The 13,950-nt window shown below is 50.1% G+C and overlaps 3 protein-coding genes across 3 annotated transcripts; 2 read left to right on the top strand and 1 right to left on the bottom strand.

Moving 5' to 3' along the window:
• The first annotated feature begins 680 nt into the window (after positions 1–680).
• On the top strand, positions 681–2,059 carry LOC100907342 (BTB/POZ domain-containing protein KCTD5). The gene is made up of 5 exons (XM_003737292.1): positions 681–830; positions 1,188–1,296; positions 1,416–1,462; positions 1,552–1,693; positions 1,799–2,059. The coding sequence occupies exons 1-5, from the start codon at positions 681–683 to the stop codon at positions 1,906–1,908; spliced, it is 558 nt and encodes a 185-aa protein (XP_003737340.1). The 3' UTR covers positions 1,909–2,059.
• A 1,794-nt stretch (positions 2,060–3,853) lies between these two features.
• Positions 3,854–5,598, top strand: LOC100907197 (BTB/POZ domain-containing protein KCTD5). The gene is made up of 7 exons (XM_018638324.1): positions 3,854–4,056; positions 4,210–4,381; positions 4,603–4,711; positions 4,796–4,842; positions 4,927–5,068; positions 5,187–5,290; positions 5,428–5,598. Exons 2-7 carry the CDS (start codon positions 4,241–4,243, stop codon positions 5,455–5,457), a joined length of 573 nt encoding a protein of 190 aa, XP_018493840.1. The 5' UTR covers positions 3,854–4,056; positions 4,210–4,240; the 3' UTR covers positions 5,458–5,598.
• A 1,268-nt stretch (positions 5,599–6,866) lies between these two features.
• Positions 6,867–11,979, bottom strand: LOC100907055 (PAN2-PAN3 deadenylation complex subunit PAN3). Its single transcript, XM_003737290.2, has 7 exons — positions 11,698–11,979; positions 11,545–11,621; positions 10,596–10,889; positions 10,183–10,409; positions 9,590–9,836; positions 8,679–9,038; positions 6,867–8,555 (listed from the first exon to the last, which is right to left on the bottom strand). The coding sequence occupies exons 1-7, from the start codon at positions 11,807–11,809 to the stop codon at positions 7,821–7,823; spliced, it is 2,052 nt and encodes a 683-aa protein (XP_003737338.1). The 5' UTR covers positions 11,810–11,979; the 3' UTR covers positions 6,867–7,820.
• Between the last annotated feature and the right edge of the window lie 1,971 nt (positions 11,980–13,950).

Below are 13,950 nucleotides of genomic sequence, written 5' to 3'. Positions count from 1 at the left end.
AGGTTCCTAGAAGAGAGATTCCCGAATGAATAACTAGCATGAAGGGGGATCATCCAGGAATCGCGGCCGAATCGCAGGCCTCCCTCCAGAAAGCAAGCCATGATGAGAACTACCGCGTTTCTGCTCCTCGCCACCCAGCAGAACCGCGCGGCAGCATGTCCAGCGGATGTCTGATTAGTTTAAGGGAAAGACCCAATCGCTGACGCCTCCAAGTCATCAATGGACGTGAAATGATCCAGTTTCTCTGCCTCGATCCCCGAATTCCGAGTTCCCGATCTTCACAGCTCCACCAGAGATTAGCTCTACAATAGCTCCAACAGTCTCTCATCTCTCATGTTTTACCGTATATTTCCGATCGCGGAACGGGCTGATGGGATCTGAGCATCACCACGCTCCCTCCAGAGCACAACTCCTGATACCTGACAACCCAAGAAACGCAATAGCCCCTTGCGGAATCAGATCAGCCTTCACTCGGTCAGAGCTTGTTTCTTGTCTCCCCCTGCTCGCTCGACATTCAAATCGGCTCACCTCCTCCATCAGCCAACCGCAGCCCAGACTCTGCCCGCCTCTTACCCTCGAATTCGTCTGCTCTCCACGGCCAAAGGCCTGGCAATCTATCTGACAAGAGCGACGACGACAACAAGTAGAGCAAGGGACAACATCAACAAACACAGAGTAAAATGGCCCACCGAAGTACTCGGTGGGTGAAATTTAATGTCGGGGGCCAATATTTCACCACGTCTCGGATAACGTTGGCTAGAGACAAGAATTCATTCCTATACCGAATTTGCCACGACGAGCATAAGTCGACATCGGGACTCCTGAGCCTCGTGAGTATTTGATTCTTCTCGATATACTCACCAGAACCGACACCGTTCGAAGTGAATACTCTATCGGGAAGCCTCATCGAGATTCTCTCGGGCCCGTCGCGCAATGGTCCGTAATGGGAATTGTGAATCCGCCATATCAGCTCTTCTGCCCGACCAAGAGAAATCTGTGAGAGGAGAAGCTCCTGATACTCGCGAAATTCTCTCGATTCGAATAGGATATTCCGCTGTGAGCTCGTCGGAGACGAATCGCTCCCCCAGTGCGCAGCCTAGCGGTTTTTCGTCGCCGTACAATGCTTAGGTGTCTTACTCGATGTTCACAAAAGCAACAGAGAATGAAGAGACGTTCTCCACTTGCAGGACGAGACGGGTGCATATATCATAGACCGTGATCCGACATACTTCAATGTGATTCTCAATTATTTCCGTTACGGGAAAATCAATCTCCCGAACTATCTGTCGAAAGAAGGTGAGTTCGCTACTTCCCATGCTCCTCCCACGCTTTGATGAATGACTTCTTGTGCTTGGCTTGCCAAAGCATCTGACGTTGAGTCTGGATATTGGAAAATCTTTACATTGAAATTATAGGCATTCTCGAAGAAGCAATATTCTACAACGTGACGGAGCTCGTAGCGGTGAGTAGGGAGTGTCCGGGATACACAGTTACGATTGCGATGCGGATCGCACAGAGCGCCCGGGAAATTTGACCGTTCCTTCATTCTAGCTCTTGAAAGACTCAATACCGGATAGCAATCCGCCAGACACTGATCTCGTACACCGAGTCATGTTGTTTGAGGAGAATGAAGTGGCAGAGATGGTGTCAGCTCTCGATGACGGCTGGAAACTACGTCAATTAGTTCCGTTTGGTGAGCAATCGACTCCATCTGCACTGAGCGACTTTATTATCTCTGTGAAAGGATTCGCCGTATATGATAAGAAGCATTCTATAACCGGTCTCGTTCATCGTACAGGATGCTCCCGAAATGTCTTCAATGCATCCAACCCCGAGTTCTTGTGCGTTGTGGCTCGAGATAACTCCTCTCCTCGAGACGTTGGCCGCCCGGAGGTAGATACGGAATAGTCCCGAAGCCGTAGACTGAGCCTTGAGCGGACTTCTCTTCACAGGATGATCGAGTCCGGTCTCCAACAAGTCGTTTTCTGTCTTGTTCCAGTGACTTCTGCACGAGGCATCCGATGGTCGATATTCCAAGAATGATCTCACGTCTCAATCTGAAACTCGTTCCGACGAGGGCACGTGACACAGACGCAACTTACGAGGAGCTTCGTGGATCTCAATTGATTCAGTTGCATCGACTGGAAACCCGGTCATATCGCTCAATCAAACTGTTATCGCGGAACTTCTCTGGAGCACTTGAAGCATCGAGCGCAAACGAACTTTCCTCTTACTCGGTGGAGGTTTCGTATCCGTTTCGTGACCGTAGCAGCATCGAACGAGTTATGTCGTCCCTCGGGAAAGCACTCAAGTCTCTCGGAGAAGTTCCCACCCTCCCGAGCCGGGGTGATGCGGCCGATATTCGACTGCCAATTATTACGAGTTCAGTCCAATTATTATTCATGTGCAAATTGTAAATAGCATCGAGAATAGGGAAGACAACGTCGCTGATCTCCCAATCGCATCTCGTGGAAGGTTTCGTTGTTGAAGGTTTGAAAGTAGATTATAAGTCATTCACTTTCTGCACATTGATCACTGTTTCACTGATTGGATCGCCCCCGAGAAGTTCCCTCTACGCTCCGGCATGGGACCCGAGCTGTTGTTTCCTGGCTGGCTTGCGTCGTTGCGGAAATACATAGAGCTCGGGCGATCGAGGTTGGAAAGGGAGAAGCTCCGAGCTATTCGGATGGAGACACGACAATTTTTATTCATCGTCTGGGTGTTCCGGGCGAGTAGACTTCCTGATGGGAATCGCTCGCACAAACCTTTTCACGAATTTATAATTGAGGATTCGATGTTGTATCCATGACCGAATGTCTAGGATTTTGAATATGTAGTTCCTCCCTGGGAATAAAAAACCTGGGAAATAGATTCCGTGTTTTGACAGTGACCTGAATATTCAGGGATAAGAATTTCACTCAAGACCGCATATCCAGCATCCCTTGAAGTTCCTGATTGGTTTTGAAAATACTAAGAAAAATTGTGTTGCGACGACCTCGAGTGTAGGGAGTCGCTTGAATGATGAATCTGCTCCGACATCTCGCTCCCGACTTTTCGAAACTCCTGAAGTTGTCGGAGTCTCGTCCACAGCGCCCCGGCAGGCTCTAGATCTCCTTGAGTGCCACGGCAAGATTCAGTCTCTCGCCCAGTCGCAGATTCTCGTAGCCATGCCGCCATCGGTAGTCGCATTCCAGGTTGAAACCACCCTCACGAAAGACCAAGGAACTATCATAGAAGGAGAAAGAGGGAGTATTCAGATTCGAGTGGGCCTTTCAGTTCACCGGTACGCACCTTCGTCCCTAAAACAGTATTGTCCGTGACTTTCCTTGAAAATCCTCAACATATTAATGCCTGTCTCGAGGTTTTTTCGGTGTCTCATCGAGAGAATTCTCGGAGATGATTCTCGCGAGGGCTCCGGCCTTCGGACCAATTCCTGGTCCCGAGGGTTCTCGGGTATTATTCTCGCGAGGGCTCTGCGCTCAGTGAATAGAAACTCCGAGAATTCTGGGGCTCTTGATCCGGCGAAAGAAGGCTTTATTATAGCGGGAACTCTGGGCTCTTCTGAACTCCGATAACGATTCCGGATTTCTTCGCTCCTGGGGATCCTCAAAACAGATTTCTGCGCTGCGCTCTGCGGAAAGAACTCCGACGATTCTCGGAGTTTCAGAAAGCGCACTGAGCGGGCCATCGTCCCGCCATTGGCCAATGCGGCCGCCCCTCCCGCTGGAGCAGTCCGACCCGTCCGCCGTAATCGGCAGGTTCGGGCCCAGGCTTCCAGCTTCCAGGCTGGCTGCTACGACAACCGCGCGCCGCTGCCTGGTCTACGTCGTCTGCTCTGAACGTAAACATACAGGGAAAAAACTTGCTGCTTTCTCTCTCCGTCGGTTGGCAGTGCTTAGCATCAGCTGCGTCCATTCTGAGTTTCTCATCCGTTTTGTGTACCGTTTTCATACGCCCCAGGACAAGCAATTTGTGTCGAATCTTGGCCGCCAACGTTGAGCTGCGAACGCCCGCTGTATAGCGGCTACTAATTGCTGTGACGGAGAAGAACGAAAGGTGAGAGGAGTAGAATAACGGTCGTGGAACGTTCGTGAGCTCCCTATCCCCTCAAGCACCCATGCGAGGTGTCAGATTTAAAACTACCATCATAAGACTCGTCGAATGCGCCTGAACCATCCCGAGACTCCAACAACGGATTGTAAGTTTCAGGCTCTGTGTTGACCCTACCCACTATCCCAAAATGCACAGTAATACTAAGGAATGGGTGCGTTTCAATGTGGGAGGCCAACACTTCCTCACCACGAAAGCCACCTTGGCGCGCGACAAGAGCTCCTTTCTCTATAGAATTTGTCAGGACGATCCTGACTTGGAGACCGACATTGTAAGTGCAATCAATGATTTCTAAAGTTGGCTGACTGGGATATTCTCGCGAGTCGTCAAGTTCCGACTGCGGGATGGCAGATCGCGATTCTGTCCCCTCGACCGCTGCATTCCTGGTCCCGGTCCGTCGTATCATCATAGTGGTTATTCGGGGAATCGTACCAAGTCGATCGCTACGATTCTCGTCTGATCTGATCTCGATTAAGAGCTCTGAATTCCCAGGATGAGACCGGCGCCTACATGATAGACCGCGATCCAACGTTCTTCGCTCCAGTGTTGAACTTTTTCCGCCACGGGAAGTTGATCATGGATAAAAATCTCCCAGAACAAGGTGAATGAATTAGACTTCCTGAGACTCCGAAAGAGAGAATATTCGCCCTCGTTCTGCAGTGCCCATCGTACGTTTCGTTCGCAGGCGTTCTGGAGGAAGCTGAGTTTTTCAATGTCGCTGAGCTTGTCACGGTGAGTTGAGCCGAGCCAATGATTCTAGATCGGGGAGCCTAATTATAAACGACGTCATCACATCTCTGATGTGCATATTCACAGCTCCTCAAAAACCTGATCTCCGAGCACAATCGTCCAGAGAACCGGAATGTCTATCGTGTTTTACAATGTCACGAGGATGAGGTGACTCAAATGATCTCAACGATGAGTGACGGCTGGCGCTTTGAACAGCTGATACCAATAGGTGAGTGAGGAATCCTTAGATCGTCTCTGATGCCTTGAGCACGTTCTCGGCCTTCTAATAGTGTGCTTTTTTGGCGCTGGCACCGCCAATTACTGAGAGTCAAACTTTTTCCCTCGAGGCTCCTCTTACAACTATGGGAACGACGATCAAGCCGAGTTCCTCTGCGTCGTTTCCCGTGAATGCTCCACCTCTCAAGGGCTGCGGGGTACCGATCGTGCTCAGGTGAGCTCTCAGGCATCCGAATTCTCTATAATGATAACTATCATCTTTCTGACCCCGTTGAACTCCTCACGGAGGCCGCTTTGCATTCCGAAGAGTTGATTCCTGAGCGGAATTTCCTCACAATATTTCGTTTACAGCTCATCCAACAGAAGGCGTCTAGGATGTGAGAAACATTGTCGACCGGGGCCATTACTCGGAGCGGTCAACACCCAGCCACGAGTTTCGTCATTGCAAATATTTGTGTTCTCGTTTTCTTGGGCGATGACCAATATCAGCTCTCACAACAAGCACGACGAAATCAGAAGATTCTTTCCTCAAGATTCACTCCGCGAAGACATTTCGGAGCTTTTGCGAAGAGTGTAACGAAGAGTACTTCTCTGGGGTCTCTCAACAGGAGAGGGTTCCGAAGCATGGAGGGTCCGAGGGGCTTGTTGCTCGTTCAGCGCTGTTAGTCACTGATATACTTAGCTTCCACGAATCAGTATATGTTTGTAATTCCAATGACAGTATAGCACGCTCTAGCCCTTGATGTTTTCTCAAAGGGTCAAGAACGATTGTGTTGATGGAGCCTGAATGTAATTTCTTTGAAGTGTGCGGGAGGAGCTAAGGAGCTCTTCACTTCGATGTCAGACGTCTCGCTACCGATATCCGTTCTATCGGTATCAGAGAGGAAGGAAAGAGTGGGAACTTTAAATACTGTTCAGCCGAGTCTGTGTTTGTACCGCCAGCCAGCGGTGAACGAGCGAAAGATGAAAAACTGAGACTTTCTCCGAATGGTTCATTGATAGGAGCTCTCTTCCGAATGTGGATATTTTCCGCCGACACACGCCTGAAGAGACAGCGCAAACGGGCCGGACGGAGATTACTCCCGAAAGCCGTGTTCGAGACATTGGCTTGAGCAATCTTCGGAGATATTCACGGAGGTCTCTCGTAGAATTGCTTTCCCTCTGCTAGTGGGGAGCTCGACCACGTTCTTCGGGAAAATCTCGATTTGCTGTTCTCGATTCAGTGAGTCACCGTTTTGAAGCTCGACAGATCTCGCCGGAGCTTCAGTGTGCGCCATGCGAGCCTCAGAAAGTTGTTATACCCTCTGACTTGGACACAGACCATCACGACGAGCGAATATTTCAAGAATCGACGGAAGAAAGGCGAATCTTTGAATCGAATGGAATACGAGTGGATCAGACTGGACGAATTATACACCAATCACGGAACTAGCGAAAAATAAAATCTCGCCTTAGGATTCTCCCTGGAGCTCTCATTCTGGTCTCGGAGTTTCCGGAGCGCTCCTTCCGACTTATCGCCCTTACATAGGCTTATCGCCCGGATATGAAAAAAAATGTCGTTGAAGCCTTCATCTGTCCCATTCCTCGTCGATTCGACGAACAATCTCGTGCTTACCGCCCGAACTGAGAAGGAGCCTATAGCTCCGCTGTTCCCAAGCATTATAATCGCAATCGATCACTGCGGTCCTATCCGGTCGAACTCGCCAACTTCCCGCCGTGAAAGTGTTCATCTCGAGAGGTGATCAGCACCGCCCGCCGATCACCCCTCACAATTTGAGCCAATCGGTGTTTACTTTTACTTTACTCGTTTATTAAAAAGGTAAACACTCGGATAGACTCCTGCTGCGCGTTTTTTTTCGCATCTCGCCGCTTGAACCACATACAGTGTATCATCTTCGTTCACGCCTGCTTTCCACATCTCACGTTTTAGCTTCTTCACATTTGTGTTTTTGTTTTTCTACAGCGACCGCCACATATTACATTGATACACATTTACATAGTACAAGGAGGTCAGAAATCGGAGCGTCTTGCGCATCAAATCAACATGCTGCAACAGATGACGCGTCCTTTGAATAAGTTTTCTCCGCCGATTCCTTCGTCTTTCAACGTCCCGTCACGGTTCCGAATCGTTCACTTCCAAACAACCTCCAATTGGGAGTTCCGAGCTCCACCCCGAGGGTACTCCCTCGGTTCTTCTCATCCTCTGTCTCGGCTAGATATTAGCCTTTTTTCGTGTTCTTTCTCTCAGTTGGTTCCGTTCGATTTCCGTCCCTCTCACAAGTCCTGAATCAGTCAATCAACTACAAGTCAAATGAGACCCTATGATTCCGCAGATTGAAAACCCCACAATCTCCATGGTCATCAAGTACATAAGTACAGATTTGTACAGCGAATATACCTATACTGGCCATTGGCGATCACGACTCACAAGTAAGTAGATTTGTCGTTTTCCTTAATGTTTTTCGTCGTCATTATGGCTCCTGATGATGACCCGCTCTTGAACGAACGCAGTGGTTCTCCGGTCTGCTGTTCACCCGTCGTCTTTCGCTATGTCTGCCCAGTCGACTTTTTTCTTCGTTTCCCCGTATTGAATTTTTCCCCGTCGACTACAATGTTTCCCTCTTGTCTCCGAAACCCTGTCTCTCGTGTGCGCAACATCCATCGACACGCGTTCGTTGGACTGGATAAGCGTTGCAGAGTGTCTCCGAATGAATATCTTTTACACAAGAGAGATCAGTGTGCATTCAAGCCGGATGAGGTTTAGTGTAGATCTCTGAAAAAGCCGCCTCTATGCAGCGTTTCAGTTCCTGATAGCTGACGACGAGAACGTTCTGCTCGTCGCGTGACACGAGACAGATTTTCTCGTCAATGCCCGCGTCGAGTTTGTTGAGGCACTGTACCACATGCGCCATGTCGAGCCACGGCACGCCTTCCTTCGTACACTGATGGAACAAGTAGTCGCGAAACAATTTCAGCATATAACGATCACCAGTTTCGCTCCAAGTCGTGTCCATGTTGAGCTCGGGACGCTCGTTGATGGCGCCCAACTTTACTAAAAGTCTGAAGAGTCGCCCATTCTCAACCTCTTTCGCCAATTCGGCTTCGAGAACGTCGCTGCGCATCTGGGCCGAATCCAATTGGGTGTAGAAGCGAGCGCCGATCATCGGCATTATATCGTTGATTGTGGTGACTCGCAACGGGTGACCTAGCAGCAGCAGCAACAAATTCCGAAGATCGGTCGAATAGTGTTTCGTCACGCAGTCCAGCGAGCTTTCGAGATACTGATATGCAGTCGGATTGTTGCAGGCCAAGCAGAGGATGAGTCGACCGAGACCGTTCAAATCCTCTTTTTGGTGATGGGGGATTAATGTACGCTGCTGTTGCTGCTGCTGTTGTTGTTGAGAATCGATTGTGATAAGGTCCACGATGGCGGCGCAATTCAGTCGTAGGCGGGATTTCCCCGCCGAGCTCAGTAGCACCTGTGGAAATTGGTAGAAAATGAGAATTGGGAACCTCCTACCAAGAGGTCGGCATCGTATGGTAGCGCCAATCGTCGAAGTCCAGGTTGGGCATGAAAAATATCCGAATGTCGATGAGAATACCTTGCTGGGGTCGATGCATCTCATAGCGAGGTTTGCTGCGTGGATTGTTCGCAAGGCCGAACTCAGCTGAACGATGTAAGTCCATATCAAACTTTCGGGAAGAAGCCCGTGGCCCTGCCGCAGCGAAGCGTCCTGCTGCATTCTCCCGGCAGCGCGGTTTTTCCCACCGTTGATCGCGCCGTTATAGCCAGCGGGACCTCCTGGTCCGCCTGCACCCTGCATGCTCGGATGCGTCGCGAAGTACGTTTGCTTGAGAGTTTGAGCTCCAGGGAAAAAGTCATAAACAAAAACAACGGAGTTGTCACCAAATGCTTTCGTGGTGAACAGTTCCCTCAACTGAACAAGATTCGAGTGCTGGATCTGCAATGTGGCAAGGAATATCCATTGTGAATGAAGCTCCGCGAGTCTTTTCATTCCGCCTCGAGACTCCTCACGTTAAAATCAACAAGCCGACCAAGGATTTCTGCCCATCTGGAGTCTCGTGCCTTCGGAACAGGATTGAATGATAATTCACATCCCACTGAGAGCCGCCAGCTGGACCAATTGAGGCTTGACTTCCAAGAAAGCTACACAGTATCGGAATTCGCGTTACCCGAACTACCTTGCTAGAACAGCGTCACACATGTTTGACTCGTGACGACAGCCTTCCGAGATTCGAGAAGGTGACTTCTTCTGAATGGGAACCCGAATCGAATAAAACTTCGTGCATTGAGGCCTCGATTCTCTCTGAAAATCTCCAACGGAACCCGATCGACAGAGGTTCATTCTCCAGCGACAGAGACCACTCAGCCGAAGGGCATAGGGGAAGACGAGCATCCCCTGGGGGCCGCCTCGCGCGAATTCGTGGTCGAGTTCATGTCCGTGATGACCTACCTACTCATTCGGAAATCTGATCGAAAATGCACACACACCTTTTTCCAGTGATCGATGATTTCGATGATCGCTTTATTGGAAGACAATCGGAAGTTATGGAGCCTCCGGAGACAATACACGAGTCCGCTCTTCACGTTAGTTGCCTTGTACACTGAGGTCATGAGACCATAGCAAACGCTCTTGTTTATCTGTGCCTCCAAGGGGCAGATGTTGGTGTAATTGTCAATTTGTTGTGGAAGATCAGGGAACAGGTCCAAGTTGCATCTCGCATTCAATATCGACGCCCTATCGCGGTAGAGATCATTTAGTGTGCATACAGGAGAAAAACAGGCTCTCTCGAAATTCCGCTACGATCGCCAACCGCAAGGTCTGTGAGCGCAACATTCTTATTTCCGATACGATGGAATGTAAAGGTAGGATATCGAAAGAAGAAGACGAGATGAGTTTTGGCAAAGACCCTGAATTCGAGCGCCGAGTGCGCGGAACCACTAGACGTCGGCACAGATTTGTTGAGAAACGGAACGCAGTTCGTTTTCGCGTTTGAATGATTTCCGAATCTGTGAAGTCACAGGAATCCTTCCCCCCCCCTTTCCTCCGGATTGCCAGCGATGAATCCGCGAGATTCCCTCACCTGTTGAGAAGTTCTAAGCGGAGATCGTCCGGCATGAAAAAGGATGGTGCGTTGGCCTTCGGTTTCATGTGATCGACGTGCGTTGGGGGGCCGGGATAAGCATGAAATGTGGGAGGGATAATTTCTGATTCAGGATGGGATGCTGGTCCGGGAGGGAGCATTTCATTTTGAGGGGCTCCGTTTTCTTCATGGGGTTGATAAAAGTAGGTTGTGCCTCCGAGAGATTCCTGAATTTCGGGATGAATAATTAGAATGGCGTCAGAGAGCTGATGCTTTTTCCTGTCGCGACAGGCGCTCCATATTCAAATCTGAGGGAAGTCGAAGTCGGAAAACTACCGACTCGAGGGATATGAGCAAGAAGAAACACTGAGGTATTGAAATCGTACGTGATGAGTTGACCTATGGATGTTAACCTGATACATTCCCGTGTAGTCGCCACCGTTAACGGTCAGAGGTGAGGGATTCCTTATGAACGAACGCCGAGCTATGACCGGGGAATTCTCAGGACTCTCTCTGTCCCTTAACATGTGAGGAGATTTGACGAAGCTGGGTGAGCTCATCGTCAGCGGCATCGTTGGGTTGGGGACATTGTTTACACTCGACGAGCTCCCAGGATTAGATGAAGGAACGAATTCTTGCGCTGTCACATCCTGAATTGAGAGGTTTGACATCGGGTTTGCCATGGGGTCCTTGAAAACGCGAGTCGCCTGCGACGGAGGAATTAGAAAACGATTAGGCTCTCTGTAGGCACTGTAGATAGATCCGGTGAATTGACGAGCTTGCGAAGTACTGCCGCTCGAGTCTTGATTAACGCTTGGATAACGACTCGGACAACTGGTCGAGAGCAAATGTAGCGGCTGGAAATATAAGCTCGGTTACAAAGGGGACTCATCGCACGAGTTTCTCAAAATGTCTGAATCCGAACGGAGGGCCGAAAACACATCTGAACTCCCTATGGAAACCCGCCTCTTAACGAGCTCTGGTTTTTCTACCGCTAGAAGTGTCGCTGCGTCCTCGGCGGGCACACCGTCGCGGGCTTAGTTGCCGGCTCGAGAACGTTTGTTGGTCATCGCCATCAATCGGGTATGCTCAGTTTACCGGTCCCAGGCCTCAAAGGACGTATGCTACGGTAAAACGACGCAACACTGGGTGCGCCGCCGCCACCAGTGATATTGCTGTAGCCGCGACCGCTAGTGCTGCGGGAACTTTCTACCACAATGGCTATTTCAAAAGCTGTCCCTACCGAACGACTTCCTACATGCTCTGACTTAGATCCACGGCGTGGTACACGCGGTTATCACGCGGAAATAATCAAGGCTTCGGTTCAGATCGAAATGAACTACTGTCAACCCGCGAACTTACGATGTATGAGCTGAGTTTGGACTCAGCTGGAAGCTCGTAACCAGCGAAAACCTCTTCTCCGAGTAGATGCCCAGAGTCTGGAAGGATGGAGAGCAATGATTCGGCGTTTCGGACCTCATGACACCCGATTGAATTGATTCTCAGCGGACTTACCATTCTGCTTCTGGTGTTGGTCGGGATTACCGTGAATAAATTGACAATCATTGCCGTAGAAACAGGTTCCTCCCGACGCGAAATAGCGGCAAACAGCTTGAGATTTGTTCATCACATCGGCGGATGGGCTTCGCTCGACGTCTGGGGTTAGATGCCGTTTGGCTTGAAATCGCGTTTAGAGCATCGAAACGTCAACTTTTGTGTCCCCAACGATCCCTACTTATGTTAGATGACACTCTGATCTCACAAAACAGACCCCTCTTGGCTGCTCGGGCAGTTGCCACACGTGTAGCCGCTTCGAATGCCGTTTGGCGAGGGGTGCAGCGGAGCTACGCGGTATATCGGGCCGATCCCGTCGTGGCTCTCGTTCCTACCGTGTCGAGAGGACATCACGGAGGCGGCCGGGCACCGGAGAAGTCGGTCGGATTCTCTCATACCCCGTGGATCCGGGGTATTTGAATGGGGAAAACCTCGATTCCGCTTCACGGCCTCGCAAATTACCGTGCAGCCAATGGTCAGAGCAGTAGCCGACTCGCAAAAGATTTTGGAACCTTTTTACTTGCCGCTCGTGATCACAATTATATCGAGCGTATGAAAGCGAGCGAGACACTCTCGATTGATTTGATGGGACGCTGTGGATGAATAGTGTTGGAGACAAAATTTCCGAGTCCAAAAGCGAAGCACGGTATCGAAATCTCGTGGAATTGAAAAAACTGTCCACCGCTGGATGATACCAATGATGTCAATGATTTTCGTTGAGCGGCAAAACAGGTTCGGAGCGCCTCAACAGCTACCCGCGGTCACGACAGTCAACGAGCCGAGGTCCTATCATTCCCGAGAACTAGAGGAGTCATTCTTGGGTGTGCACTCGGGAGAGTGCAAAGGATCGCCGAAACGAGGGTCGCTGAGTTGCGGATGTCAGTCCGGATGGATCGATGATAACTTCGATGATGATGATGATGATGATGACCGTTGGTCAGACCTCCCGGAACAGGGCTGTCCGTCAGCAGTTCTAGCTTCGTTGCCGCTATCGGCCGCGATTGACCAGCGGGAAATAAGGTTTTCCACCGCGAGCAAAGCCTCTACTATCGGGTTATATCACAATCGAAGATCGTGCCCCATCCTAAAATTTCGCGAAAAGGAGAGCCTCCACATCCTATATCCACTTTTGTTCGCGGCTGAATATACGTTCCCCATTTTGTCAAAGAGCGGAGTGATTAGGATGTTTGTGAGCTCAATACAATTCTCCGAATGCTGACCACGGTACGGCAGCTGATCTCCCCCGTTCGAATCAGCCTCCTTTCATGAACCCGTGACAATCTTCACAGTTCCGAGGTTCCCTCTGATACTCACTCTCACATCCAAGGATACGAACTAAAGCGAACGATCTCCCGGTCCTGGATCCTGACTGGATCCCGGATCGAGACCGATGTCTCCTTGGCACCACTCCAGAATCAGTGAGATTGATTTGCTTCATTCTGGCTTTGAGGGATAAAGTATATCTACAAATCCCGGATATTTTCGGCCAATCAAGGAATGGTCGAAGGTTTAATTTGCCAGGCTTTGACTGTTTTAACAAACGATCGAATGAAACATGATCTTCGACTGAGCATTCCGTTGATTCGAATGCTTCACCGTGGAGAGCTCCGTCCATTCTCTCTCTGCCTAGCGTCAGTCGATTTGCCCTAGCTTGACGAAGATTCAGAACGACACGGGCTGGGTCCTCCCCGCCCGGATGCCTCGAATCCCCGCTTCAGGAAAGCACTGTGTGCATTGAAATGAAATCCGAGCGGAAGTCCGTCGAGTGACTCAATGAAGCCCGCAGGACTCACTCAGAACCGAGAATGGATCGCCGTGATTAGACTTGGAGGCAGACGGAAGCAGCGTGCTAGTCATTCGGATTACCGTTGAATGCCCCGCCAGAGTGCGTCGCCCGAATTCGGATGATAGATCAGTAGATTCTTGAGCCGCCCTTAGAGACTTTTCAAGCCGAAGGCTCTTAGGTCTGCCCATCAAGCAGGAATTGTTGATTAAGAGACAGCTTGCGGACATTATTGTGGTATTACCTTTTCGACATCATCCACCATTCAGCTGTGGACGTATATCAACATCCGTTCGCATCTTGGTACTTGACCCTGTGACATGCGACTTTCTCCACTTCGTATGCACGATGTCGCTTGATCAAAGTGTCTAAGTTCGACGATCCGTGGATTCTCGTCGCCGATTCACCCTTAATCCTCCAACAATTGGACC

The sequence above is a fragment of the Galendromus occidentalis genome, unplaced genomic scaffold (assembly GCF_000255335.2).
Source record: "Galendromus occidentalis unplaced genomic scaffold, Mocc_1.1 scf7180000075430, whole genome shotgun sequence".
Taxonomy (NCBI): Eukaryota; Metazoa; Arthropoda; class Arachnida; order Mesostigmata; family Phytoseiidae; genus Galendromus; species Galendromus occidentalis.
Note: the sequence above shows the minus strand (reverse complement) of the source record. Positions and strands in the feature narration are given on the sequence as shown.

Excerpts from the sequence above, each read along its gene's own strand:
- LOC100907342 (XM_003737292.1), top strand. The coding sequence starts at position 681 with ATGGCCCACCGAAGTACTCGGTGGGTGAAATTTAATGTCGGGGGCCAA. Across the intron at positions 831-1,187 it reads CATCGGGACTCCTGAGCCTC|GACGAGACGGGTGCATATAT; the intron begins GTGAGTATTTGA and ends CTCCACTTGCAG. Across the intron at positions 1,694-1,798 it reads ACGTCAATTAGTTCCGTTTG|GATGCTCCCGAAATGTCTTC; the intron begins GTGAGCAATCGA and ends TTCATCGTACAG.
- LOC100907197 (XM_018638324.1), top strand. The coding sequence starts at position 4,241 with ATGCACAGTAATACTAAGGAATGGGTGCGTTTCAATGTGGGAGGCCAA. Across the intron at positions 4,382-4,602 it reads CTGACTTGGAGACCGACATT|GATGAGACCGGCGCCTACAT; the intron begins GTAAGTGCAATC and ends CTGAATTCCCAG. Across the intron at positions 5,291-5,427 it reads GGGGTACCGATCGTGCTCAG|CTCATCCAACAGAAGGCGTC; the intron begins GTGAGCTCTCAG and ends TTTCGTTTACAG.
- LOC100907055 (XM_003737290.2), bottom strand. The coding sequence starts at position 11,809 with ATGAACAAATCTCAAGCTGTTTGCCGCTATTTCGCGTCGGGAGGAACC. Across the intron at positions 11,622-11,697 it reads CCAACACCAGAAGCAGAATG|ACTCTGGGCATCTACTCGGA; the intron begins GTAAGTCCGCTG and ends CCATCCTTCCAG. Across the intron at positions 8,556-8,678 it reads GATGCATCGACCCCAGCAAG|GTGCTACTGAGCTCGGCGGG; the intron begins GTATTCTCATCG and ends CAATTTCCACAG.